The 27,966-nt window shown below is 61.8% G+C and overlaps 1 protein-coding gene across 2 annotated transcripts; it reads left to right on the top strand.

Annotated features, from left to right (window-relative positions):
* The first annotated feature begins 939 nt into the window (after window positions 1-939).
* GPR20 (G protein-coupled receptor 20) lies at window positions 940-15,913 on the top strand. Of its 2 annotated transcripts, none has more exons than XM_002921601.4 (2): window positions 940-1,029; window positions 11,677-15,913. In XM_002921601.4, the coding sequence occupies exon 2, from the start codon at window positions 11,703-11,705 to the stop codon at window positions 12,774-12,776; it is 1,074 nt and encodes a 357-aa protein (XP_002921647.2). In that variant the 5' UTR covers window positions 940-1,029; window positions 11,677-11,702; the 3' UTR covers window positions 12,777-15,913. The 2 variants fall into 2 exon arrangements, with proteins under 2 accessions (XP_002921647.2, XP_034524573.1); XM_034668682.1 differs by lacking the exon at window positions 940-1,029 and adding an exon at window positions 1,450-1,504.
* Window positions 15,914-27,966: the final 12,053 nt, after the last annotated feature.

Raw genomic sequence — 27,966 nt, 5'->3', positions numbered from 1 at the left:
CTGGGTGATTCCACCACAGGAGGGAGGAGCACCTCAGGGACAGGAGACCAGAGAGGGCACCCGGCAGAGCAGACAGCAAAGACCCGACCCTGAGCCCTCCCTGTCCCCCACCACAGCCACCCTCCCGAAACCCGGACTGGCCCAGGCTGCCCAAAAGCCATCACCCTGGGCAGGCTCTCTGGAGAGGGATGTCCCTCCCAGCCAGCACTCCCAGATCAGGCCCGGCGACCTAGATTTATGACCCCCTGCCCCATCCCACCGGCCCTGGTCGCATCCAGGTCTCTCCCACGCAGCCAGCTCCACGTGTCCCTGGAGTCACTAGCACTCACAGAGGTCACACCAGGTCCCGGATGGGCCCCAGGCTGGTGCTGACCCCGCAGACACACTCAGGCCTGCGTGTGCCCCAGGGACACTCGTGTGGGGGCACAAACGGAGGCCCAGACACCGAACATGCAGGCCACACACAGACACACAGAAAACCCAGATAGCAGCTGGGGACCCAGAGAGCCACTGTGGGCAGACATAGCCACCACGCATTTGTCCCTGGGTCCCGGTGTACTGCTCCCACCTCCCACAGCACGCATGAGCGCCAGCCACGCTCTCAAGGGCCCTGCAGCCTCCCCCAGACAAGGCGCTAGGGGGACAGAGAGCCAGGGCCAGTGCAACCCTCCCTCTCCACACTTCACCCCCCACACCTGGGTGGTGCAGCTTTGGCTCCGCCCCTCTGTGCCTCAGTTTCCTCCTCTGTCTGGCTAGGGCTGAGCTGCAAACTCTGCTGCCCCTAGGCTCCCTCCCCCGGGGCCCTGGAATCAGGCTCCTCCAGGGGGCTGGCCAGCCAGGGAAGGAGCCCGCCCCCACCCCGCCCCCACCCCTCTGCCTTTGCCCAAAAGGAGCCCCAGCTCGGGCCTGACGTCAGGCCCCAGGAAGGCGGGTCGGGCTGCCGGACTGAGTGGCCCACAGAGCTGCCCCGGGAGGTCGTCCAGTCTTAGGCTGTGCTGGCTCTGCCTCAAGCCGCCGGAGGAAGCGAAGGTACGGTGAGTCCCCCAAGAGCTGTCCCCGGCCTCCGGGAGCTGGACGGTGCCGGGATGTCCTCACTCCCCAGCCAGGCAGGCAGCGCAGGGGCCGAGGGACTGAGAAACTGCCCCCACACCCGGGGAGGGTTGAGTTCAGAGCCTGAAAGGGCTTTGAGGTCCCACCCTGCCGGGACCCATTGTACAGGTGGGAAAACAGAGACCCTGAGGGCGAGGGGGGTGGTCACAGCTGGCCAGGCTGGGCAAAGAAAGGGGAGGGGAGGGCTCCCTGGGGCTTGTGGGAACATCCCTCCTAACCCAGAGCCCCACCTGTGCTGCTCCCACCCCCCCTTCCCCTGGATTTCATTCATTCTTTCATTCACTCACTCATTCATTCATTCATTCAGCATTCTCACTGATCACCTGCAAGGTGCCCAAAGATGTGCCGTGATTTTCCCACCTGTCAAGGCACTAGGGTGGCCCCAGAAGCCAGGGTAAGGAAGGGATCGGGTGCTTGACCACCTTTGGGACCTTGGCCATCACTGCCCCCAGGCTGACGCAGGGCCAGGGGTTGAGGGATTCGTGCGGACAGGCTCCTAGCTGTGCCACCCCACAACTCAGGCTCTATGTTCCAGCCCTAGCCCTTTGCCCACTCTTTCAGCAGTGGGGAAACTGAGGCCCGGGACAGCTGGCCCACCCAGCCCCCAGCATGAACCTCGGAGCTGGCACTGCCCCTGCCTGGCTCTGGCTGGCGGTGAGCGGCCTGGGAGAAGGGCAGCAGGAACAGGGTCCCGAGGGGGGCAGGCGGGTTGGGAACTGGCCGGTGGCCAGGGTGCTGGGCGGGACAGACAAGGAGCAGCTGTGCGACCTCGGGCAAGACTGGGGATGGAGGGATGGCGGGTCGGTGGTGGCAGCTCACAGCCCTCTGGCCGGCCGATGGACCTGCCCTTGGGCCCCCAGATTCTCCTGCCACGCTTGGTCATTCCCAGCCAGAGGGCCGCCCAGGGTGCTACCCCCACCCCTCCAGGGGCTTCCCCAAGGTGTGGCCATGGGCGAGTCACCGCCCCTCTCTGAGCCTTGGCAAAAGCAGCGGAAGCCCCGGTCTGTGTGGGGAGGGGGATTGGAGTTCTCCGAGCACCTGCGCGCTGGTCTCCTTTTGTCCCAGGGGACCTGATGGGGGGGCGGGGCTGGGTCTCAACGCGTCTACGTCACAGATGATGAAACTAAGGCTCAAAGGGACCACAGTGGTCCCTTTAAAAATCATTCATCTGGTCATTCAGCTGCAGCCCTGCAGGGCCATCAGAGGCCCTGCCCTCACGGGACTGCCAGTGGGGAAAGCAAAGAACCACCGAGCTGCCAGGGGGTGGGAGGGCAGCAAAAGAACAAAGCCAGTGAAGAGAAGGTAGTGCAGGGAGCTGGGTGATCTGGGAAGGCCTCCCTGAGGAGGCGCACTGGGGTCTGAAGAACTCCCTCCGCAGACCCTGCCCCGCCCAGGGGGGTTGCCCCACAGCAAGTCAAGGCAAAGCTATCCCTCACCCAGGCCGGCCCCACAGGCCTCTCGAGGGTCCTGACCGCAGAGCCTCTGCCACACTCCCCTACTGCCTGGAACGCCTGTGTCCCCAGAGCGCCCGGAGGCCCCTTCCGCTCCTGTTGCCCCCCCCCACCTCACCCCCAGCCGTGAGCTCTGTAAGGTGGAGCCACACCGGCCTGGAAGCCTCCGTGCCCTCTGCACCTGCACCACTGGGGGCTCAAGGTCAGGTCTGATGCCTCAGAAGCACAGGGTCCTAACCACGCCTCTGACCCCGACACCGGGCTGTGTGGCCTGGGCCAAGCTGCTGGCCCTGACCCGGGGCCCAGTTCCTGATCTGCTTAGTGGGCTGCCGTCAGCTTTCAGGGGCGTGGGATCGGCAGGGGGCTCCGCGGGCCGGAGTTCAAACCGCAGCGCCTCCACCCCCAGCTGAGTGACCCCGACAGGCCACTTAACCATCCTGGACCTCAGCGTCCTCACAGGATGCAAAATCCGGCCAGCCACACAGAACAGGGGCATCTTGGGAGGAGTCAGCGGGAACCTAGGAGGGGTCATCTCGAGGACAGCCCAGGAATAGTGGGGTCACAGCTCTCCCTTGGTGGAGGGACATCCAGGGGTTGAGCGATGACCATGTGAGCTGGGGACCTTCAGCAGGTGACACGGCAGAGATGTGTGCCAGGCAGGCTCTGCAGCCAGTCCAGTCCTGGCTCGCCCCAAGAGAGGCTGGGGGGCGGGGGCAGCTGCTGTGAGCCCCTGCAGAAGGAGAAACGTGCGCGTCCCCCAGAGCTGAGGGCGCAGAGGGAGGACTGAGGGCAGGGTCTGGCCTGATGGAGTCCAGGTGCCTTTCTCGACCTCATTCAAACCACACCCTCCCACGACCCCTGTCCCTGAGCTGGGTGGAGGGAGCCAGGCCAGGATGGGGGAGATTCTGGCTGACGCCACCTAGGACTTGCTAGGTGACCCGGGGCCACTCTGGCCCCTCTTGGGGACCTCAGTAGGGACCCAGCAGTCCCTGGATGGAATGAGCAGAGAGGCTCGGAGCAGCCAAAAACAGCAGGCGATGTTCTAAAGCAGATGCCATGAAACCAAGAATAATCGTACAAATAAACAGGCAGATGGTTCCCCCAATAATGGCTGTTTTGGCCTTGGAAGGCTATGAGGGTCACCCACCAGCAGCTTGGGCACGCACAGGTGCTCTCCACCCTGCAATGCCCTTGTGCACAAACCCCAGGTCCAGAGACGCTAGCCCCCTGCCCTGGTCCTACCCCTGCAGGGGCCAGATGCACTGGACCCGGGTTTGAGTCCCAGCTCCACCATTTTATGCTGTGTGACCGAGGGCATGTGGCTCACCTCCCTGGGCTTCTGCTCCAAACTGCTGTGTGGATTTCAAGTGTCCTGCCCGTGCCTGGCCCACAGCAGGTGCTCTTAGCACCTTGGTCAGGGACAGACTGGGCCTGTCCTCCATGCCTGCCGCTCTTGGCCTCTAGCACAGACCGAACTCCGGGCTGCCACCTGTTGGCCCAGAGCTGAGGCCGGGCTCCCCACCTGCCCTGGTGCCCGACGTGGCAGGGTGGTAGGCAGCCAGGCTACAGGATTGGTGTCCGTGGGGCAGCTGGACAGCTGCAAGAGAACGCACAGGGACGGGGCGGGGGGCAGTTTCGAGAGGAGCCAAGATGTTAGGACACGCCCACCCCTGCCAAGGAGGGGACCCCCTTGGGGTCTGTGGGCAGGTACCAGCTCCTGAACCTGGCGTTGCTGGGCACAAGGCAGGGACCCAGCGAGCTGTGAACAGAAGCAGTGGCATGCAGCCTCTCATCACTTGTTGGAGAGGACAGAGACAAATGGCCTGGGGAAAGATGCTCATTCCCTGCTTCACAAAGGCTCTGAGAAGCCGTGCTCTGAGCACCTGGATGACTGGTCATTCAGGCGGGGAAACCAGGAGCCTCGGCACCAAAGAAATACGACGCCCAGCATCACACGTGAGGGAACTAAGCTCCAGAACTCAAGCTAAGCCCTGTTGACAAGCACCAGGGGCAGGGTGAGGATGACAGGGATAAGTGGACCCCACAGGGTAACTGGGTGGGCTTCCTAGAGGAGGGGCCAGCCCTGTGCTGGGCTGTCCCGGGGCTGGAGGAACAGACTGGAGCGCTGCCCCCAAGCCCTTTCCCACCAGCCCCACCCTCCAGGTGCCCCCACTGGGAGGGTTTCCTGTGGAGGGGAGCCCAGGAAGAGTCCTGGTGGAGGAACAGCCTGGGCAAAATCTTGAGGTCGGAGGGTGCATGGAGTGTCATCAGACATTCGGGGTGCTGTGAGACTGGAGAGGGGGCCCCCAGGCCTATCCAGGGCCTCAGGTCCCTCCCAGGGAGGGCCCCTACCAAGGGCATCGCCCTTTACCCACATGCCTCCCCGGAGGGTCTCAGCAAAGCTCTGGACGGCCTGTGATGTGCAGGCCTCTGGGTCTCCCCACCTGGAGTTATTGGGAGGAAATACTGTGTGGACCACCACCTTCCCCCCACCCTCCACCTCTGGCCGTACGTGCACCAGGTGCTCTGGTCAGAGCCCACCTCCAAGGCTGGCTGGGGCAGTACACGGTGCAGGAGCCTGGGAGGGAGGTCTGCGAGGTCACCTCTGGCCAGAAGCCTGCCTCCCAGGGAGATGGATCCGGGCCCAGCATCTTGCACCGTGTTCAAGGCCCTGTGAGGGTGGCTCCTGGCCTCAGCCTCCTGGGCTGCTCAACCAGGCTTCCACACCTGTGGATTCACTGCCTCCTCCAGGAAGCCTTCCCTGATCCCACCTTCCTGTGCCTCCCAGTCACCCTGCCAGCATTTAGGTGGGGGTCTATCTTCTCCACCCAAGACACCCCACAGGTCTTAGATCCGTAGGGGAACCAAGGGTGAATGGGGGGACGGTGGACAGGAGAGTCAGTCCTGGGTCTAAACTGGACCCTGTCCCTGCTCAGTATGGGGCTCCCCCTCCCCCTGGTCCTCAGGTTCTCACCTGGAAAGTGGCAGGCCTGGCTTCCCAAGAGCCTGGGTCGAGGAGAGCAAATCCCAAGTGTCCGCCCAAGGCCCCAGGGAAACACCGGCGAGTGCTCTCTGCCTGTGAAAGCATGCAGTTCGGGGTCAGCCCAACCAGGGACAAGCCCCAGGGCCCAGCTGGGTGACCCCAGTGTAGTTGCTGAAGCCCCCTTCTCTGTGTCCCGTGTCCTCATTTTAAAATACGGAGCAGACCCCCTCCTGATAATAGGAGGAATCCAGATGTCCCTTTCCACCTGCTCCCCACCACAGGGCCCGCGGGGACAGGCGGCAAGAGAGAGCAGGCCCTGCCGAAGACATGCCAAACGGAGAGGCTGGGGGCCGGGGTCTGGGCTCAGAGGGAGCCACTTTGGGCTGCAATATAGAAAGACTTTCTTTATCTTCAGAGCAGCCTTACAATGCAGCAGGCTAACCTGGGCGAGGTCCCCATTCTCAGAGGAGTGCCAGCTAAGCTCTCATGAACTCACTCACTCATCCACTCGATGTGTACTGAATATGACCCCACAGTCTCTCCTCTGCAGAAATTCACGGACTAGTCGGGAGACCAGACAAGTGGCCGGGCAACGACAGCGCCACAGTGCTCTGAGAGCCTAAAAGAGGCCACAAATCTACTTGAGGCAATCAGAGAGAGCTCTCTGAAGGAGGAGGCATCTGAACTGAAGAGGGCCAGAATGTGAATGAGAATGTATAGGCAGGATTATTTTAGTCACAAGTGATGGAAACTCAGCTCAAAATAATGGAAGCCAAAGAGGGAGATAATCGCTTCATTTAACGGACAAGTCCCAGGAGACTAGCTTTAGGCAGGGCTGGATCCAGGCACTTGAGTCACCTCCTCAGGACTTGATCCCTGCTCTTGGTCCTGCTTCCCCCGGTGGCCATCCGCAGCTCGAGTCTCACAACACCAGGGTGCAGAGAGCTGTTGTTCAGAGTCCCCAGGTCTGGCCGCGGCGGACCCACCCACTGTAGCCCAGGGCACTCATCACTGGGGGTAGTCTGGGGCTCCGTGCTACAGGAGCCCCAGAACAAGGTCAGGAACTGGAGCAGGACCAAGCCACCGAGGGACTTTACCCTGCAAATGGTGAAGGGAGGCTGAGCCATCCTTCCCAGGGGTGTGCAAGGCCCTCCTCCGACCCCTGGAAGCCCTGGGCGTGGATCTTGCCCCAGCCCCCAGCCCCCCAGCCCCCAGGATGCCTCCATCAGTCCTCTGCCCTACTCCCTGGAAGAGCCCTCTAGAGCGGTCCAGAGACAGCGGTGCTGCCAGGTGGGCACAGACGTTCCGGAAGACACAGACATGTTCGCAGCGTTTCAGAGCAGCAGTTGCCCACTGTACAGATGGCAAGACTGAGGCGTGCAAGGGGCCTGGGAGGGCCCGGGCAGGATGGAGGGACGCCTGGCCCCTTCTGAGACCTCTCACTTTCTCTGAGACAGGCAGGACCAAAAAGAGGGAAGGAAGTAAAGAGGCAGAGAGAGGCCCCACAGAGCTGAGAACGAGTGCAGGAGAGAAACGCCCCGGCTCTCCAGCTGTCCCCTCACCGACTGCCGCCCACACTAGGCACACCAGCCGTTTGCTCCCACCCAGCACCGGGACTCACACCTGGGGCCTGGGGCTGCCCAGAGAGCCCCGCCGCCTCCTGCTGCCCTTCTCCAACAGGACCCCTTTTCCTAACCCTCCCTGAGTGCATACTTGGCCCTGTCTCCCCTCCTTCAGCCGCCAAATCCCTTCCGGGCCCGTCCGTCCGGTGCCACGTCCCGCCACACCTCGGCGCAGCCCGAGGTGGGTTCTAGCTCTGCCCACGTCACTGGTGAGGACACGGAGGTCCCTGTTCGAAGAGGTTGTGGACGGTTTGGGATGGGCTAAGCTCCAGGCCCCCCACCCTGCTGTGTGTCTTCCCAACTGACCCCAAGCCCCTAGAGAGCAGCCTGCAGCCCTCCGCTCTGCCCGGAGCAGTACCCGAATGCGGGCAGGCGAGCAGTCTGGGGCAGCAGGCAGGGCAAAGGCTCCAAGCCCAGGATGGTCGCCCTCCAACAGTTTCTAGGCCCCGGGCCCGGCGCCACACCAGGCACTACGAGGACGTGGCCTCTGCCCACTGGGCTCCAGCCAGCTGGCCCAGGCTGTGAGGTCTACTGCACCTCAGCCAGGCCCAGGACACCTGCCAGGAAGGGGGAGGGGACAGGGCTGTGCCGCCCCCCTCAGACTGGCTCCCAGGACAGAGCCACACCTCCCTGCTCATGCTGTGGAAGGCACTAGTGACCCCATTTAGCAGATGAAGAGAGCAAGGCTCGCTGACAGGGCCGAGTTCCCCTGGCAAGGGAGTGGCAGAGCCAGACTGGAACCCGGGACTCCTCTGCTCGCTCACCATCCAGGGCCTGTCTGAAGGCCAGGTCTGTGCCTCCCCCCTCAGCCTGGGTGGGCGGGCCTGGGGCCAGGCTGTCCCCACAGAGGAGCAGAACCTTCTCTCCTTTCCCCTCATTCCAGGCTATATTTAGAGGCCAAGCAGAGAGGCAGGCACGTGGGGAGTGGGTGCCGTGCGCCTGCCAGCAGAGGGGGTCGTTTGCCTGGGTGCCCCCGACCCCCCTCAGGACCAAGGGTCTGGCTGTGGGCTCGCCCTAGGCAGGCCCAGGTTCGAGTCCTGGCCTGGCCCTCCCAGAGCTTCAGTTTTTCCAGTGTGAGTGCAGGAGGCCCGGAGGCCGAGACAGTGCCCCTGCCCCCAGCTCTTCACAGCAACCGCACCATGAATCCAGTAGAAACAGAGGGAGGAAGTCTCTGCTGTGGCACGGCTGTGCAGGCAGGGAGACCGAGGCTCAGAGAGCTTTCTCGACAACCCAGAGTGACTGGGGGTGCGTGGCCAGTAGCCTCCGTTGGCCACTGTGCGGATGCTTCCATGACACCAGCGCTCTGGCCATCGCCTGCTGTGACACTCCCCCCCGCCCCCTGGCCCTGAGTCCCATCTTCCCGTGGAAGCGTCCTGCTGGCCAGCAGGGTGGGGGCCCTGCGAGGGCACAGTGAGAGCACGGGCAGGAGAGGGCTTGGGGGAGGTGAGAGGGAGCCGCGCGACTAGGCGACAGGAGCACAGGGGTGCTGGGAGCGCGTGTCAGGTGGGCAGAACGCCCTGCTGAGGGTCACCTCCTTGACCAGAGCAGGTTCAGGGCTTGGCAGGGGAAGCCACCCCAGTGGACCGTCAAGGAGCAGTAGGAGCTGAGGTGGCAAAGACAGTGGGGAAACTGAGGCCCGGAGAGCAAAAGTCCTTCCTGAGGCCATGGGGAAGGAGGAGGAGAGAGGGGGCTGCTCAGCCCGGAAGCTCCCAGCCCAGCTGCTCCCCTGCCCCAGAGAGGGCCGGGTGCCGCGTGGGCAGATTCAGGAGGCCATCAGCTAGCCACCGCCCAGAAGGCCCGCCTCCACGGGCCCAGCACTGGGGCTGGAGGCCCACCAGTGAGTTCTTCATTGTTCAAAGCAGAATGAACGGATGCCCTAGAGAGGGGTAGTTGAATGAGAATGTCAGTACATAGCCACTGCGAGAAGTGAGGCGAGTGGGGCATGCGGGGAGTGGGCTGTCTTATAACATAGAGACAGCCAGACTCACAGAAAGAACAGGTGAAAAGATGATACGTGTAGAAAGTCAGGGACGAGGGCCCAGGCTGTGACCAGGATCAGGGCTCAGAGCGTGACCAGGGTCAAAGTTCAGTGTGTGACCAGGATAGGGACTCAGAGTGTGACAGGGGTCGGAGCTCAGAATGTGACCTGGGTCGGGGCTCAGAGTGTGACCAGAATCAGGGCTCAGAGTAAGATCTGGGTCCAGACTCAGTGTATGGCAGGATCGAGGTTCCTGGGATCCTGTGTGGCTGACATCGGGGCTCAACTTTGTTTGGGCTCAGGGTTCAGACTCTCGGAGCTGGGAATCACGGTGTGCTCTGCAGACAGCTCCATCTCTCCTCAGCTGTCAGGTCTCTGGGGTGTCCTGAGCATCCTGCCCGTCCCCCCTGCTGCAGAGGCGCCAGGCCCCCCAGCCCTGGCCTGGACCCTCCAGCACTTTGAGCCAGCAGCTGGCCAGCATGTGAGGCTGGCCCTGGGGAGTTTCCTGGAAGGGCAGGATCCCTGGGCCCCGTCATCCTGGGACTATCTCCCAGAGGAAATGTTCTGTTATGTTTATTATTTGTCTCCCCCTGTGACATGGACTCGAACCTAGTGCAGACACTGGAAAACCAAAAAGCATGTGGAAGGGAATCCAAGACAATTGTTTGCCGAGTGCCTGAAGCCAGAGCCCAGCACTCCACCACGCTTGGCCAAGGCTCGTTTGTTTTCACAGTAGAGAGACAGGCTGGGAGGTAGCCCTCTCCCTCTTGGGGGCATTCCGGGGTCCCCCACTGCCTGGGGCTCCAGGTTCCCAGCCCCATGCCCCAGCCTCGCAGCCTCCCTTCACTCCTGCTCATGCCCCCAGAACGTCTCTCCCTGCCCTAGATGTCCCTTGTGCTCCCCTGAGGCCTGAGTTATCATTCGACAAACACATCCATCAACCCTGCGTGTTAGGGGCTGGGGGTACCAAACAGAGAGCGGCCCAGCCCAAAAGCACTGGTGAGCTGAGACCCAGGCCCACATGTGGTGGGTGTGGCCATGGGCCGGGACAGCAGCTGACTCCTCCCAGCAGCCATGGGGGTCAGCAGATGCCCAGGGCTGCGGTCCCAGAGGCAGAGGCAAAGCCGAGTGACCTCAGGCAGGTGCTGGCCTCTCTGAGCCCAAGGATAGGGGCGGCCTACTGCTCTGCCCGGGTCTCCCTCCAGGCCACAGTAGAGCCTCAGCCTTAGCGAGCAAGGACTCCTCTGCTGTGCCTCCCCCACCAGCCTGGGCATTTGGTGCCCGGCCCCCAGCAGGCAGAACTCAGTACCCCAGTCTGCAGGGTGAGCCTGTTGCCCAAGGCCAGGCAGGCAGCCACGGGGAGTGGGCAGTGTCTGGCCGGCTCACAGCAGATGCCCCACGTCCATGGGCCACGGGGGCGGGGGGGCAGTGTCTTCCTTTCCCCTTGCAGGTGGGGGAGGGCACAGTGTGGGGCTGGGATGTCCCACGTACTCACCCTTCCTCCCTGCTTCTCCCCAAGGTCCTCTCCTTTCTCCAGAAAAAGCCAGAAATGTCCTTATTTGGAGCATCAGCCCGGCCCAGGATGAGGGTGGGGGGCCTGTTAACCCTTCATGTGTAAATAGAGATAAATCTCAGCAAGTTAAACACAGTGGTGCAGGAACGTAAACAGAGTGGGCGGGCCCCTTACGCTGCAGGGAGCGCCATGTTTATTTAACTCACACCCACTCCACTGCTGCTGGGACCGGGCTCCAGGCTCAGGCCCCAGCGAGCCACCCTGTGCGGGCCTCGAGCCTCCCAGGCGACTAGGGTTGCTCACTTCTAGGGCCGGAAGCCACGGGGGGTGGGGGGGCACTAGCTCTTGGGTGAGTTTCCTTATGAGGACCCGAGCCCGGGGCATTGACCCACCACCAGCCTTAGGGAGGCAAGAACAGATAGGTGGGCTGGAGGACAGGATCGACGCATGGGTGTGGGGGCAGCCAGGAGGGGCCATCACGGGCTTGTCTCTTTTGAGCAGAACGGTGGTTTATCCGGCAGCAACTACACTATGGTTTCTCCAGCACAAACTGTGTGCTGGGCGGTGCTGTGCTCGTTTAATCGTCCTAGCAGCTCCACCACCCCAGCCATACAGGTTAGGACGTGAAGCACAGAGAGGTTAAGTGATGCGCCTGCGGCTGCACAGCGAGTGAGGGAGGAACCGGGATTGGAGCCTGGGTTCAAACCCCAAATGCTTGGCTCCATAGCTTACCTATGCCACAGACTTTGCCTTCCCCGTTAGTCCTGGGATGGTCCTGCACAGCGAGGATTACACTTCCTGCTGCGTCAAGGAGTGCCTCAGACCATTAACGTTGTGACAGAGCTCCACCCCGGCAAGCGTGGGGCCACTCGGAATGGAGAGGGCAGGCAATTCAGGGCTGGCCCGGCAAAGGCACCAAGACAGGAATGCTGGGGCCCTCCTGAGCCGGCAACCCAAGCAGGACCAGCCTCCAGGCCCGGCTCCCATCCCCCAACGGTAACCCGTCTCCTTTCTTCCAGGCCCCCGGTGCGTGCCGGCCACCGTCATGCCCTCTGTGTCTCCCGTGGGGTCCTGGGCCCCGGCGGCCCCCAACGCCACGGCGGCGGAGGCCAACGTCAGCACGCCCGAGAAGCCCCTGTTCCACGTGTTTGCCCGGCTGGACGAGGAGCTGCATGCCGCCTTCCCGGGCCTGTGGCTGGCACTGATGGCCGTGCACGGCGTCATCTTCCTGGCGGGGCTGGTGCTCAACGGGCTGGCGCTGTACGTCTTCTGCTGCCGCACCCAGGCCAAGACGCCATCGGTCATCTACACCATCAACCTGGTGGTGACCGACCTGCTGGTGGGCCTGTCCCTGCCCACACGCTTCGCCGTCTTCTACGGCACCCGCGGCTGCCTGCAGTGCGCCTTCCCGCACGTCTTCGGTTACTTCCTCAACATGCACTGCTCCATCCTCTTCCTCACCTGCATCTGCGTGGACCGCTACCTGGCCATCGTGCAGCCCGATGTTCCCCGCCGCTGGCGCCAGCCGGCCTGTGCCAGGGCCACGTGCGCCTTCGTGTGGCTGGCCGCGGGCGCCGTGACCCTGTCTGTGCTGGGCGTGACGGCCGGCGGTCGGCCCTGCTGCCGCGTGTTCGCGCTGACGGTGCTGGAGTTCCTGCTGCCGCTGCTGGTCATCAGCGTGTTCACGGGCCGCATCGTGTGCGCGCTGTCGCGGCCGGGCCTGCTGCGCCAGGGCCGCCAGCGCCGCGTGCGGGCCATGCAGCTGCTGCTCACCGTGCTCGTCATCTTCCTCGTCTGCTTCACGCCCTTCCACGCCCGCCAGGTGGCCGTGGCGCTGTGGCCTGGTGTGCCGCACCACACCAGCCTCGTGGCCTACCACGTGGCCGTGACCCTCAGCAGCCTCAACAGCTGCATGGACCCCATCGTCTACTGCTTTGTCACCAGCGGCTTCCAGGCCACCGTCCGAGGCCTCTTCCGCCGCCACGGAGCTGGCTACGAGCCCAACAGCAGCAACATGGTCAGCATGCACAAGAGCTCCAGAGGCTCAGGCCACAACCACATCCTGGGCGCCAGCCCCAGTGCCTTCACCCAGGACCTGGCCAACGGGCCTGACGCTTAGTCTGCGGGACTCTGCAAGGGGACCAGAGGTCAGGACGCGGCGGGGCAGGCCAGGTCGAGGACAGCAGAGACCTCCACTCTGCCTGGGGGGCCAGTCGGGTTCCCGTTCATTGACTGGGGGTGGCTGCCCAGTGCGTTGCATGGAGAAAGAGCGTAAGGCCGCACGGCGCTGTGGGTAGCTAGCGATGTCTGCCATTGGCCCCACAGGGGAAGTTCTAGTCCGAATGCTGATCGCTTCCCCTCCCGGGGCACATGCTGTGTCCAGGGAACACTCGGGGTAGCTGCTAGTCCATCCTCAGCCGGCAAGGGATTCCTCGGAAACAGGGACTAGGCATCCCAATGAGGTTCCCACCCTTCCCTTTCCCTCCCCCCATGTCTGTCCCCTGCAGAGAGAAGAACAAGGACAGAAAGGAAAAGTCAGGGGACACAAATGTCACGTGAGCAGACAGGAGGGGTTCCTGTCTCTGGAAGACCGCTGCCTGAGGCCCCCGTGAATCACCCAGTAAGACAGCATGACGGCCATGGGGAGCTTTGCTGGAAGTGCTGTGACGTCTGGGCTGATGCTTGAACCTGTAGCAGCCACACAAAGGAGAGGCTGTGTCCTGACCCCCATCTTGTGCGGGAGGGGTTAAGCAGCACGGACAGGTGCCACGGCTGGGCCACGGCCACGTGAGAACCGATACCCTGTCCCACATCTTGCCACACCCCCGCACCAGCCCCATGGAGGCAGCTCCAATCTACCCAAAGCCCCCACTCCAGCAATGACCTCAGAAGACCCTGCCTGCTGCCCCAGCAGCGCAGCAGGGCTCATGGCCCCATCCTATGGATGAGAAAACCAAGAGCAAAGACCGAGGGCAACGTGCAGCCAGGCCTACCAGCCTGAGTCTCCCATCTGCCCACATACAAAGCCCTTTGTTCTCTTCCAGGGTCAGAGAGCTCTGACCAGCAGCTCTGCCTGGCTGTCGTTTCTCCCCTGTCTTTCTTGGGGGGGACCGTTTTTCTGGCTTGGGTGTCCGATGGCCTCCTCTGAGTTGCACTCCGGGATTGCCTCCGAAAGCCTTCTGTGGAGCGGCCAAGCTCCCTGAGCCCTTTGTAGACTGCTGTCGGGGTCGGGGCGGGCTGGGGCATTCCAGTCCCCAGGCCCCACCCTGGCATTCAGCCACAGCCACGGAAGCAGGGTGAGATAGAATCTGGCCTCAGATCTGCCCGGCCTCACAGAGAAGAGTCCTACATGCTCAGTGGCTCCAGGCACAGTGCTCCATCCTCCAAGTTCAGGCCCCTAGAGGGAGGACCTCGTGGGAAGCAGGAAGGCCGTTTAAATCCCTATGCTACAGATGAGAAAACTGAGTCTCGAAGAGGGACAGGCCCGGCCAGGGTCGGAGCGAGCACCAGGCACTGCAAGGCCAGCTCTGTCTTTGCCAGCCCCTGCTGGAGCCCCACGTGAGCCGCTCCTCCGACCCCAGGACACATCAGGCCCCTGCCTCCCTGCCGGAGGCCAAGGGAGTCCAAGGCTCACTCAGAGGCGGGTGATGCTGCAGAGCCCCCAGCCGGGCTGCTTCCTGGGTCTGGAGGCTTGAGCAGCAGTGGGCATGGTGGTCCTTGGCCTTGACTGGTACCAGGCATGGTATAGGAGCCTCTCCCCTATCTCTCTCAGAGCGGGGCTGTGGCTCACCAGGGACCCAGAGCTGCACGGGGCAGCAGGGACCTGGGAGGCCCTGGCAAGAGGGATGCTGAGCCGGGGGACCGTCATGAGCGGTGCGTTTTCAGGCAGGGAAACCCCTACAGAGCTCTGTCTGTCCCCAGCCCTGGGCAGGCACGGGGTGGAGGGCTGGAGGGAGGGAGGGTCAGCGTCGGGTGTTTGCCCCAGGGGAGCGCCGCCTGTAGGCTCTCTTCCTGCAGGGTCAGCGTCCCCTGCTTCTCATTCTCCTTTGCTCAAGAGTGAGTAGCTGACGCTGACGGACTGCTGTGTTTGGGGATGGAGGAGTTGCAGTTTTTCTAGAACGATCCCTTCCTCTAGGAGGAGGGGTCTCTGAAATAGGTGAGCTAGTGCGGATCTGGGGAACAGTGACCGGAGGGGGTCTGTCCCGCCCTGTTTCACAGCTGTGGTCTCCTTAATCCCCACCATGTCTGGAAGGAAGAGCCTTGTGGGTAGCATCCAGGAAGGCGCCCGAGGCCCCTCCCATTGTCCCCAAGCCTGAAATCCCACACCCAACCTGGGTTTCTCAGGGCCACCCAGGGCGTGGGGGGGGGGCCTTCCACCACTGGAGCTTGAAAGGGTGGCCACCTGTCTTCTGCAGCTGGGGCGGGAATTGGGTGCTGACCTCACACCTCCGAGGACTCATTCTGACGACCCCCCCACACCGAGCTCTCTCTAGGTGGCCTCAGTTTCCCCCAGTCTCCACTGCTCTCTCTCCTCTCCTTGGCCTTGCAGCTGGAAGAGAGGGGGCTGGGGAATCACCCCACAGCTCTCTCAGAGGCTCGATCCCACCTCCTGATGGCTGGCTCCCTCCTGCTCCTGCCTCCTTGTCGGGACTGAGCCCCAGGGCCTCCGGAGGATGACCCAGACTGTCCTTGTTCCCATGGAGGCCAGGGTGTAAGGTCTCTGCACCCCCTCCCCATGGCCTCCCTTCCCTGATTTTCAAAAAGCCCAAGTGATATGACATGGCGTGTGTATTTATATCTGATGTAAACAATCTCCTTAATGAGAAGTCCTCGCCCTGAATTAAACCTGTTTATTCCCTTCGTGCTCTCAATTCAGTGAGCACGGGGCAGGCCGGGGTTGCCATGGGGTGCTGAGCCAGGCAGGAGCCCACACATCCCCCAGCCCACTCACCGGCCAGGGACAGGCTGCGGGTGTGTGCCTGCACCATCCCAATGGGTCTTAGGGGCCTGGGGCCCCGCGCCTGTGAAGGGCGGGGGATGGAAGGAGCACAGGCGGAGGGATTTGGGGCGGCGTGGACACAGCAGCTGGGGTCAGGGCGAAGACCAGCGGAACGATGGGTCCCAACCCTGCCCACCCAGGGAGAGGCCGTGGTTGTGGACAGGGCAAGCCAGCACACCCGCAGCGTCCCATCATATCACCCAGGTGCCATCTGGGGGTCAGGGGTTGGTGGGGGAGCATGGGTCAGTTCGCAGAGGGGGAAGGGGGACCACGGCACTACTTGTGGGCTTACAAAGTGCCGTGGAGTTGCTGTGTTCTCTGAACCTGCCCAGAAGCCTGGGAGGTGGGGATTGTCATCCCTGGTTTAAGATGGGAAAGGGAGGCTCTGGGCATCCAGGATGGGCTGGGCCCCTGGACATCTGGTTCCTGGGTTCCTGCCTCAAGGTGCGGGACCTCAGTACCCTGCCAGGGAGCCCTGGGTGGGAAGGGGCGTGGCTGGATGGGGCTCATCACTCTGCTGTCTGGCGCCCTCTGAGGCCGGAGGCGGCCGGAGGTAAATATTAGGGCCTGTTTAGATTAAGCTCCATTAATAGCAGAAAATGTCACCGCGTTGCCCGCCCTGGCTTCCTGGGGGCCTCCGGTGACTGGGGCAGGCGTGGAGGGCCCTGTGGGAGATGGATGTCCCTCCCTACGCCCTGAATAAGATCCTGCACTCCCCCTGCCTTCTCACATCCCCTCCCCTCCCTCAGGGGGCTCTCTGAGCCACCCCCAGGGGCCCAGGTGGCAGGTGCCAAGGAGGTGAGGACATTCAATGGGCCAGGGGCAGCCTTCACACAGGGTCTGTGTTCCCAATTCACAGAGGAGAACACTGAGGCTTGGAAATGTCATGGAACCCATGCAAGGCTGCCCAGTGCCACCCAGGAGGAGCACTGCCCACCCAGACCTCCTTGGTCCCAGGGCCAAGGCCACCCCCACCCCTGACCACAGCAGGAGCCAGGGAAGCTGTGGGCCATTGAGCTGAGTGTCTGGAAAGGAGGGTATACCCTGGTGCAGGAGGAAGGAGGAGGGCAGAACAAAACGGGGAAGGTGGAGGGAAGGGGGGAGGGACAAGCCTGGAGAAATGGCTCCCCCAGTCTCACTCCCCTGCTATTTCCCTGGCTTGTGTCATCACCTTGCCCCCATATCCACATGACTCCCTGCTGTGTGGAGCCTCCCCAGACCTCCCAGACAGGCCCCTCTCCCTCCCTGCACTCAGGGCTCCACACACCCTCCCCTGGGGCCTTCCCTTTCTATGCAGTGTCTGCCCAGCTCCAGCCCTGACCACCCACCTGCTGGAATCCTCCCCCTCCAGCCCAGGACAGACCACCTGGCCCGGCCATCCCTCAGGACCAGCCCCCGACCTGACCATCAGGCCTGGCCCTTTGCTGAGCCCTCAGAGACTCTGCAGGGCCCCTGGGAGTCCTGTTCCTGGGAGCGCGAAGCCTGGGGCACAGCCGGGGTGCTCAGAGTCCTCTGCCAGCCAATGGGACCAGCCAGGCAGGGGCATCCAGGAGGGCTTCTTGGAAGAGGAAGTTTGAGGCCCCTGCCTCCCAGTCCTCACCCTCCCCACCTGGCTTGCCACCCCCTCCGGGCTGGGCCTCTCCTTCAGGTTGTGGTACTGGGAGGTTTTCAAGCACCAAGTGCCCCCGAAGCCTTGGTAGGCTGTCAGGACCAGGGCATTTCACCCCCACATTACAGATGAAGAAAGTGAGGCCCTGGAACCATGCACAGTCCCCTGCTGCACTAACTCCAGGACCCCCCTGCGCCTTGACCCCACCGTCTGTGAGGAGGAGCCTGCTGCCCAGACGGCAGGTGCCCCAGGACTAGGCAGCCCTGGCCCACCCCAAAGCGGCAGACGAGGGGGCAGCGGAGCCTGGCAAGGCCGGCATCCCTCCGAGTGCCCCCGAGACCTCAGCCTCATCCCTGCCCCTCTCTGGGCCTGTTTCCTCAGCTGTAACCCAGAGCTCAGAACAAATGGCTTCCCAGCCTGGTGTTAGATCCTGGGGTCTAGTTGACAGAAAGGACTTACATGGGAGAAGCACTCGCTGTATGTGTTTATAAACTAGCCTGAGGCTCGGCCTTCCTCCCTCCCCCACACCCGTTGCCCCTCAGCTTCCAGTGCTCTGGCTGGGGAGAGCGGGTGTCCTGAGCAGAAAGGTGGATGCACAAGGCATGGGGTCCCCAAGCATACCCCAAGCCAGGGAGGCCTTCCCAGGGTGCCATATGCCAGCGTGGGGGCTCCTGACAGGGGTCCTAGACAGAAGTGGGGTGGGGCATGAACTTGGTGGGAGGAGTGAGCCAGGGGCCCAGTCACCTGCCCTGCACTGGACCGTCAGGACCCAGGCATCAGTATGTCCCCAGGTGTCACAGGGTGCCACAAACCTTCACATCTAGGGACTCGGGGGGCGAAGGGCATCTGAGCCCCTGTGTGCCCCAAGTGTCCAGACTGTACCAGTGGCCTTTGGGACCTGCTTCATAGAGCAGTCCTGGGGCCCGTGAGGGCCTTCCTGCCCCATCCACCCTGGGTGCCTCTGCTAATGGCCTGCTGAGGGGGGGGGGGTTGAAGGTCAATCTCTAGTCTAAGGGACTAAGGTCCAGGGGTCTGACCCCTGCTGCAACCTGTCTTCCCTAGAGCAAGCCATGGGGGGCAGGTCTGGGAGCAGCTCTGGGACCCTAGCACCAGAGGCCCACAGAGAGGGTGTCATAGCGCAGCCCAGCCCAGAAAGTGCCTCCAGGAACAGAGCCCAGGCAGGTAACTGGGTGTCCCACAGGCCAGGTCCCTTGGGCCACCCCAGCCTCCCCAACCCTGATTGAGTCATGTGCCATTTCTGGGCCTCAGTTCCCTCTTCTGTCAGAGGGTAATTGACACCCTCCGCCTTTAGGCGCCATTGTGCAAATCGTGTACGTGTGTGCGCATGTGTGTATGTGTGCATGCGTGTTATGTGTGTTGTGTGCACACGTGTGTTGGTGTGTGTGCATGTGTGTGCCTGTGCATATGTGTTGTGTGTGTACATGTATGTTGCGTGCATGTGTGTGTTGTGTGTGTCGTGTGTACTTGTTTGTATGCGTGTGTGTTGCGTGTGCATGCATGTGTTGTGCGTCTATGTGTATGTGCATATCTGCGTGGCTGTGTGGTTCTTCCGTGGTGCTCGGCACTCAGGCATTAGTGATTAACATGAGCTAATGAAGGACCTAAGGCCCCCAGCACATTCATTCACTCCACCGCAGCCTTTACCTTCCCTGCGCCCTGTGTGACCGAGGGTGTCCCTCCCCACGGGACACCTGCCCCCCCACGCACACGGTGACGGTGACTGAGACCCGACCCTTCTCGCTGGATCCTCTGGGGTAAGCCCTGTCTTTGAGCTTCCCCGGAATCCGCGCACGCGGTGGGTAGGGGAGCGGTCAGAAGGGCTCAGGGCTAAGGGGGCACATTCTGGGCTCCGGCCCGGGTGCGGGACTCCCGGCCTCTGCCAGTGGTCTTGAGTGAGCCCCTCCCAGACTGGCCCCTGCTCCTTCCGCGGAGCTGTGTGGGGAAGGCCACGCGGACAAAGGCGGCCGGGGCCGGGGGCCACGAGGTGGCGCTGCTGGCCCGGTAGAAGCAGCCGAGTCGTCTGCCACCCGCTGGACTTCGCGGGTGGCGGTGACCCTCCCAATCACCTCTGCCATCTGACCCGCAGAGGGATGGTCCCAGACTGGGTAACAGCAGAAGGCTGCTTGGAGGAGCTGCGGTGTCTGAAGCGTGACACTGAGGCAGGAGGCCCCTGAACCTTCTGACTTGGCCACCTTCGAGGCAGCCCCTCGCCCCAGGCCCCCAAATCCCTCCCCAACAACGGGGAGGCTCAGCGAGGTGGCCACAGAGGGGAAAGGGTGGCTGGTGAGCCAGCACTGCTCAGGGCTGCGGAATGAGACTTACGTCCGCAGGACACACAGGACGGGGGCTCCGTGGGCATCTAGGGCCCTGCCCCCTTCCCCAGACTCTGCCTCCCCTCCCGCTGCACAGGCTGCCCTGTGCTGGTGATTCAGGGGAGCTGAGAGGCCCCTAAGGCCATATGTGGTCCCCAGGTGAAGACCCTCATTCACTATCTCGTGAGCCCAGAGAGGGTCAGACAGCTGCCCTGAGTCACACAGGCTGGCAGTGGCTCCCGCTGTGTGGGCAGGAGAGAGAAACAGACCCGAGGGCCGGGATGGCTTGACAAGCGTGTTGTGCATCTCCAACCACAGTGCTGGCACCCGCCCCAAAGCCGGGCACCGAGGAAGCGGGAGACAGACAGACAAACGGATGCCGGGGAGAGATCCAACTGGCTAAAAGTGACTGGTGGTCCCGGGGCTCTCCAGTCAGGCTGAGGCACAGGCCCTGTCTGTATTGGACACAGAGGGAACCAGTGTCCAGTAGACCCTAGCCTGACAACTGGCCTGACCCTCCCTGCACACATCTCCGCCCCCACCACCCACCTGCACAGCGGTCCTCACTGAGGCAGGCCGCAGCCCCCACCCCAGTTCAGCGGAGGACTGAGTGGGGTGGGTACAAGGCCAACTCCAGCCAGCTCTGCCCAGGGCCTGGATTCCTGGGGAGGCCTGCTAACCTCTTGGTGGTTGTGAGGAAAAGAGACAGGGAAAGAGACTGGCCTTCCACTTAACGGCCACTCATGTGAGTGAGAATGGTCCATCGATCAGTCACTCAACAAGCATTTACTGAGCACCTGCTCTGCTGCTTGGCATAGAATTGGAGGATGCAGGGATGAATGAGGTCCAGTCCCTGTCTCAAAGAGTCCACTGCTCTAAACCAGCGTGGCAGGGTCCCGGGGGGCTCAGCTGCCTGCCAGAGGGCTGGGGAAGGCTTTGCTGAGGTAGTGATGTTTCGCTGGGTTTTGAAGGATGAATAGGAGTTTGTCTTTGAGAGAAACAAGGGAGGGCATCTCTAGCAGCAGACACTGTGGGGGTCGAGGCTCAGAGGTATGCAGGTGCAGGCCAGGGCTCAAAGGCCTGCTTGAATGGGAGAGGGACCTCGGGCAGGTCGCTTCTCTCTCTGGGCCTCCATTCCCTTGTCTATAAAATGAGGATGAAAACACCAGCTCCCCTATGAGCTGATGGCTGTGGAAAGTGCCAGGCGAATGCTAATGTTCCCTATTTAATTTTCCATGCTCTTTTTTGAGGCCAGGGTTATTTCTGTCCACACTTAGCTATTTCCAGGCCCAGAGTTCGTCCTTTCCCACAGAGGACTCCCTGCTCCCAGGCCACTGTGGGAGGACAGGGGTAGGGGGCACGGGGAGCAGAAACAGAGCCTGTCTTCTAGGAAGAAGAGCAGAGACCCCCTTGTTGGGGCAGAAGCAGGCTGAGCACTCCCCTCCCCCCGGGGAGCCCAGGGCAGCAAGAGCCCAGTCTGAGAACCCCCTGGGGCACACACTTCCAGTTCCAAGCTCCTTTTCCAGATGCGGTGGGACCGAGGCCCAAAAGATGTCAGGGGAAGGGGACAAGAAGTGTTTACCAACATGAATGATCTCATCACTGCCTGCCCGGAAACGGCCCTGCTGCTGCCCGGCCTGCTGCCTGGCCTGCAGCTGAGCCTCTCTGTTGCCATGGTGACAATGGCTCCTCCCTGGCCGCCCGCATCCACCTCGCCCCCTCCAGTTCATTACCTATCCAGACTACTGACCCCGGACGTTGACGTGGGGAGGACAAGGTGGGCAAGGAGAGGAGGGGCTGGAGTGCGGGACGCCACCTGTCCTGAACACCAGCTGTCTGGGGGCTTCCTGGAACCACAGAGGGCCCACAGGGGACCCTGTCCTCCTACCAGGGACTCTGCTCCCTTCCAAGAAGCCTGGACAGCCTAGGCCGCCTCTCTCACCCCTCCGGAAAGCCCAGTCCCCACCACCTCTCCCCACTCTGAGACCCTGCAGGCCCTCCCAGAAGGGCATCCGTTGGGGCCCCTCCAGGGGGCCCTCCCTGCAGGATCTTCCCCATAGGGTCCTCCCTCCAGGGCCCTTCCCAGCTGTTCAGGGGCCTCGCCAGGGGTGGGGGCGGGGTGGCAGGAAAGATCGGGGCCCCCTGGGGCCGGCTAGGAGAGAGCAGGGAAGGGTCTATGGGTGTGGAAACGGATGCAGAACGAGAGGCCAGGAGGGAGGGAGGAGTTGGCTGGAGACAGACAGTTGGCACGAGTGGGGGCCAGCAGACCTCACCACACCCGCAAGGCAGTAGCTGCCACAGGCCCTTGCAGGGGTCCTCGGGCTGCTGAGGCTCTGTTAGTGGTGTCTGCTGTTGGGGAGCGTGCGGTGGGGACCTGGATTCTGCTCAGAACTCTGTCTTCTGGAGCTTGGAAGCTCGGTGTTTGAGATCTTCAGACTCCACGGTTCTGAGAACCTGGAATTGCAGCACTTGCCGATTTGGGGACATCGGGCAGGAAGGTACCTGCAGAAGACCCCATGAGCTCCCGCAGCCCGCAGGGAGCTGGCATATTCCGGCCAACCCCCCCCCCCAGCCTGCTGGGGGACGCAAGCCACCACGTCAAGGCCCCCAGTCCCAAGGCGGGGCAGGCCTGGAGCAGAGAAGGGTGCAGGAGAGAGCATAGCAAGGACCCCACAAAGAGGAGTTCAAGCCCACATGGGCTCCAGGGTCCCGGCCGGCCTCTCCACACTCTGCTCTGGGACCTTTCCCTGTGACCACTCGGGGCAGCCGCAGACGGAGGCAGCCCAAAGGCCCGCCAGCCAACGAGCGGATCCACAACCACGGAGCGGGGCACCCCTGAACCCTGCAGAGGGGTGAAGCCCAGGCACACACTACGACGTGGATGAACCTGGAGGACGCGGGGCTGAGTGCAAGGAGCCCCGTACAACAGGTGTGGAGCGTGTGGTCCCGGCACATGAAGTGTCCAGGGCGGGTGCGCCCACAGAGAGGGGGGCACGTGAGGGGTGGCCGAGCGCTGAGGGGAGGGCCTCGGTGGCTGCTTGGTGGATCCGGGGCTTCCTTTTGGGGTGATGGAGATGTTCTGGAACGAGACAGCGGTGGTGGTCACTCAGCACCATGGGTGTGCCGATTGCCATGGAATTGTTCACTCTAACATGGTTAATTTTACGTTACATGAATTTTGCCTCAATAAAAAAACCTATTTACAAAGTCTTTATCAGATTGCGTGGCTGGCTCAGTCAGAAAAGTGTGTGACTCTTGATCTTGGGGTCATGGGTTTGACCTTCATGTTGGGTGTAGAAATTATGTATAAAATAAAAATAAAAATAAATGTTTTTAAAGAAAATAAAATAAAAAGTCCTCATCTAAGAAACAGGGCTAATACCACCCCCACAGGATTGTTGAAGGGATTAACCAAAAGTACTATTCGTACCATGTGATGTACTGCCCCCCACCCTCAAGCCAAGTGCTTGGTAAGGGCAGGCAAGGGGAGAGAACAGGGGCTGCCACGGGGAAGTGCTGTCATGGGGACCCTCACCACTGGCTCTGGATGCTTCCAGGGAGATCCTAAATGATCCTAGACACTGCCAAGTAGACTTCACCACCTTCCGTGTCACCCCCACCCTTGCCATCCCATAGGGACCCCAATGCCACTTGGGATGGGAGTGCCACAGGCCATTTGCCTTTAGAAGAGCCCCCCACAGGGTGCATGTCACAGGCCTGTGTGTCAGCCTGAGCCCAAGCCCTCCCATCGCAATTGCCCATGCCTGTGGGTGGGGGCCAGCCAAGGGCTCCTAGTGACGGCCACTGAGGTTCTAGGATTGGCCTGCCCCAGCCCTGCTCCCCATGGCAGCCAGGCAGGGCTCCAGCCAGCATGAGCCCGGAGCCTTGGCTGGCCTCTGGCCCCAGAAAACCTGTCTTAGTCTCCCATGGCTACTAGACCACAAATATAGGGGCTTAAAACAATACACATTTATTGTCTCCCAGTCGTGGAGGTCAGAAGTCCTAGGATCACGGGGCCAGCAGGGCCGGCTCCCTCTGGAGGCTCCAGGGCAGAGTCCCTCACCTCGCCTCTTCTAGCCCCTCTGTCTCTCCATTCCTCCACACCTTGGACCGCACTGTGCCTTCTGCCCCTTCCGGCCGGGAGAGCTCCAGCTCCCTGGGGGCCCACATAGGAAAAGAATGCTGCCCGCCCACCCCGGGGCCCCATCATAGCGAGTCACCTCCCCCTTGTCTGCTTGGCAGACTGCTGCTCCCTGAGCGCAACTCTCTGGGACCATGCTCCCCTGTGCCAGGGCCGGGCCCAGGGTCTGGTGCCCAGCACACCCTAGGGACATCAGCCAGGTGCCCACCAGAGAGTGTCCTAGGTGTCTTCCCGGCACCCACTCTGGCGCCCTTGGCCCCACCTTGGCAAAGTCTCCTTGTGTTCTAAGGCCTTGGCCACGCCAACCACTCAAATAAATTAATGTTCCCATGGCCGCTGACTCACGGATGAGAACACCAAGGCCCCTGCCAATGGTTGCCGGCCCCTGGCCTGCCAGGGAGCAGCCCTTCGCCCAGGGAACCCAGGGCCGTGAGCCTGAGAAGCCACCAGCAGCCTGCGTCACAGCTGCCCCGGCGCTGTCCTCAGCGCCCAGGGCCGCCTGCGATCTTGTTCAGGCCCTGTGAGGAGGCAGGAGGAAATAGGCCGAGCAGGGGAGGGCCCACTAACCCGGCCACTAACCTGGAGGCTGCCTCCTGGCCCCAGGTGGTGCCTGCGTCTGCCTCCCCCCTGCCTCCCCACTCTCACTCCTCCCACTCACGTCCCATCTCCTCCTTGGAAGGGAAGCTTCAGCTCAGACTTCTGGGCCTGGGGTGCCCTTGAGGACCAGCTGTGGGTGCTCATCTTAAAAAAGCCCAGGAGAGAACCAGCCCCCAGCTCCCCAAGCCAGGGGACCTTGGGGACCCCATGGTCTAGGAGACAGACCCACACAAGGAATCTGAGAGAGAGGTGGAGAGAGACTCCCCAGCCCTGGACAGCCCCTAGGCTCCTTTGCCCCCTGCCCTCAAGGGCCTTGCAGCTGGGTGGGCCTGGGCCTGCAGCCCTCCCTGGGCTGGAAGGGGAAAGGGCTGTGTGAGCAGACTGCCCAGCATGGTCCAAGGCACAAAGATATGCTCAGCTGTGGCAGGGGTGAGGTTTGCTGGGGTAGGGAGCAGGAGGAGGGTCTCAGGGATGAGGGGAATGCTGGGGGTTGGTCAGTCTTAGCTCAGACACTGCTCTGGGCCTTGGCAGGGACACACAGAGCCTGCATCTCCCCCTCCGTAAAACAGGCAGAACCGTGGCTTGCACGCAGGGCTCCCGGGGTCAGGAGAGAGGAAAAACCACTGCCCCAGGGGCTGGAACCCATGTGGGCAGAAGCCCTCATTCAGCTGGTCAGCCCCAAAGGGGCAGCTCAGGGGTTAGAAGCCAGCTCTGGCTGGCCCCAGAGTCCCCTCTGCTTCTCCCTACCCTGTGATGCAAGTGGGAGACAGCTCCCCTAGGCCCCCCAGACCACCAGGGACCTGGGTCTTTCAGGACATTTTGCAGACTGAAAACTGGATTTTAAAAAATTCATATTCTATGAAAATCTCTGGGGTGTGCTCTCAGTTTTAACCAATATTTGAGATCCGCAATAGCACACCGACCTTACCAATGTTTGACGGTTATTTTTAGCCAACTTTGTGTGATCACCTTTTGAATTCAAAGCTCTTGGGCATTCGGCAGCAGAGAGGATAGGTCACAGAAGAGAGAGGGAGGGAGTGGTGTCTCCCTCCGAATCAAGGTGTGACTCGGGGCACAGCAGCGCTACAGCCCAGGGAGTGGACAAACCGGGACAGGGAGGGGCTGAGATGGGAAGCGATGTTATCATGGCTGCTGAGATGTTCATTACAGACCTCTCCATTGTTCACTGATCTCAGGGTGCCCTTTATCGCCATTCGGCTCACCTCTGCTGTGCCCAGGCAAGCCTGGCTCTGCGAGCAGGAGGTGGGGGCTGTTTTCCAGTCGTGAGCTGTGAGTAAACAGGAGCTGGTACGCCTGGGCCACGGGAAATCCTGCCAAGGACCAGCTGACTCTTGGGCCCAAGAGTCATTGCCCTCCATTTCAAAAACAGAGGTATTCCATGGGGGGGGGTCCCCAGAAGCCCCCAGCATGCCAGTGATATCACCATAACACCCCCCAGCTGGGGGGCTCTGTGCGTGGTACGAGCCTGGAGCCTGCTGTACGAGGAGTCACCTTGATCGGTCGCTGCCATAATGCTGAAGACAGGTCCAGAATGTGCCTCCTGCCATCTCACTGAGCCGCTTCTGCTGTGTGACCTAGCGTGAGCTGGTGCCCTGCCTGGGCTCAGCTCTCTCCCTGCAGAAAAAGGGTAGTCCTTAGAGTCGGCCACCTGTATAGCAGGGACGGAGGCCCTTCCGTGTCTGGCTGGGGCCAGCGCAGGGGGAGGAGGGGGCTGCCTGCTTGATACACCTCTTCCTGATCTCCACCCCACCCCAATGTTCCACCCCAGTCACTTCTGCACTGTGCCTTTGCACTTGCTGTTCCCTCTGCCTCACATGCCTTTCCCTTGATGAGCTCTTCATCCTTCAAGCTAGCCTGGCTGCCATCTTACCTGGGAAGCTTTCTCTCACTCTGGACCTCTCTGAGCAGACAGCTCCTATGTCCCTTATCCTCACCTCCATTACAATTTTGGCCATGCTGGATGGTCACCAAGCAGGTTCACGCTCATCTCTCCCAGAGCCCTGTGAGCTCCATGGGTGAGGGCCCACCTCTGGTGGTTTCGCTCCCACGCAGCTGGTACAGGGCCTGCCCAGAGGAGCTATTCGTGAAGGCTCAGGGACAGAATGTGGAAGCCTCTAGCGTGGGCTCCTGGGAGGAGGCCACGAGCAGGGATGTGGGTTCAGGCCATGGACAGTGTGGACACCACTCCCAGGCTGATCTTTGATCATCCACACAAGACCCCTGGGGAGAGGCTGTTCTCTTATCCCCTGCTGCAAATGGGGAAACCCACAGGATCCCTCACAGCCTCGCTTGACCCCACTCCCCAGCACCAAGTTAATGACAAACTGGACTCCCACTCTGGCAGAGGACCACCGCCCCACCCTCACCCCACCTCACCCCACGGTGCTGCAGCTTCTAGTCTCCCAATGCCGAAGCTGGCGTGAGGGCTCAGGTCCACATGTGCACACATGCCTACACTTCTTGGGTCCCCCGAACACCCTCTCCAGCTGGGTCTGCCCACATCATGGCCCGGGTGTGTGCATGAGGGCTGGGATGGGGGAGGCAGCGGGAAGAATTTGTAAATTGGGCTGGGTCAGGGTCAGGGACGCAGGCAAGACAGCTGACAGAGTGGAAAGGGCTCTGACTTTGAGCAGGAACTTGTGTTGTCATCCTTGTGCCCAGATCCTTACCAGCAAGAGGTTACGAACATGGGTACGAACAAAGCACCCAACGCATGGCTGACCCTGCTCCCCTGGGGGACTCAGGCTGCCTGCACCCACAGGGGTCAACAGCTGGTTCCAGGCCAACACGTGGCAACTTCAGAGGACTGCACTGAGACATCTAGCTTTAGGGCGTGCTCCGATCTGTCACTTGCTGGGCTTCGGTCCTGGTCATATACTAGCTCTGACTTCGGTCACACACTGAGCCCTGACACTGCTCACAAACCCATTGGCCAGAAACAGTCATGGGGTCTGGCCAGTTCAGGAATGGGGGAGGGGTAGAAGTGAAATGCAATCCTTCTGGACCTAGAAAAGAGGAGAACTGGTACTCTTTTAAGGGGCCATGCTTGTGAGCCCGAGGACCTGTATCTGCTCAAGGAGCCTTGTTCTAATTCACAGGGAGGGCTATAGACCTGGAGATGGGCCCTGACACAGCCTCCCAAATGCCCAGGACCCCACTTTGGCCCTCCCAGAATACCACTCCCTGCTCTGTGCCCCTTCCTGCTAGAAAGCAACATAAAGGCCAGTACAACTAGTTCTCGTCACCCTAAATAAAGAGGCCCCAGACTCTGGCAGGATTTCCCCACTGAATTCCCACAACTTACTTTCTAATGATACCTTAGTATCCTGTTTGATAGGGGAGGACCCTGAGGCTCAGAGAGGTGAAGGAACTTGACCGAGGAGACACAGCTCATTCATGGCAGAGCAGAGTTTGAATACAGGACTGCGGGAGCCCGAGAGCAGCCTCCCCCTTCCTTCCCAACTTCCTGGCTAATCAGCTTCATTCAGCCTGTCCCAGGGTCTTGCTGCCCCTGCCAGGGTTGGGGTGGGAGTTCTAAAGAGGAATCAGGGTCCTCCCCACCCCATCAACATGTAGGCTGGGTTCCATACTGTTTCTGCCACCCAGGAG

The sequence above is a fragment of the Ailuropoda melanoleuca genome, chromosome 9, assembly GCF_002007445.2.
Source record: "Ailuropoda melanoleuca isolate Jingjing chromosome 9, ASM200744v2, whole genome shotgun sequence".
In the NCBI taxonomy this organism is placed as follows: Eukaryota; Metazoa; Chordata; class Mammalia; order Carnivora; family Ursidae; genus Ailuropoda; species Ailuropoda melanoleuca.
Note: the sequence above shows the minus strand (reverse complement) of the source record. Positions and strands in the feature narration are given on the sequence as shown.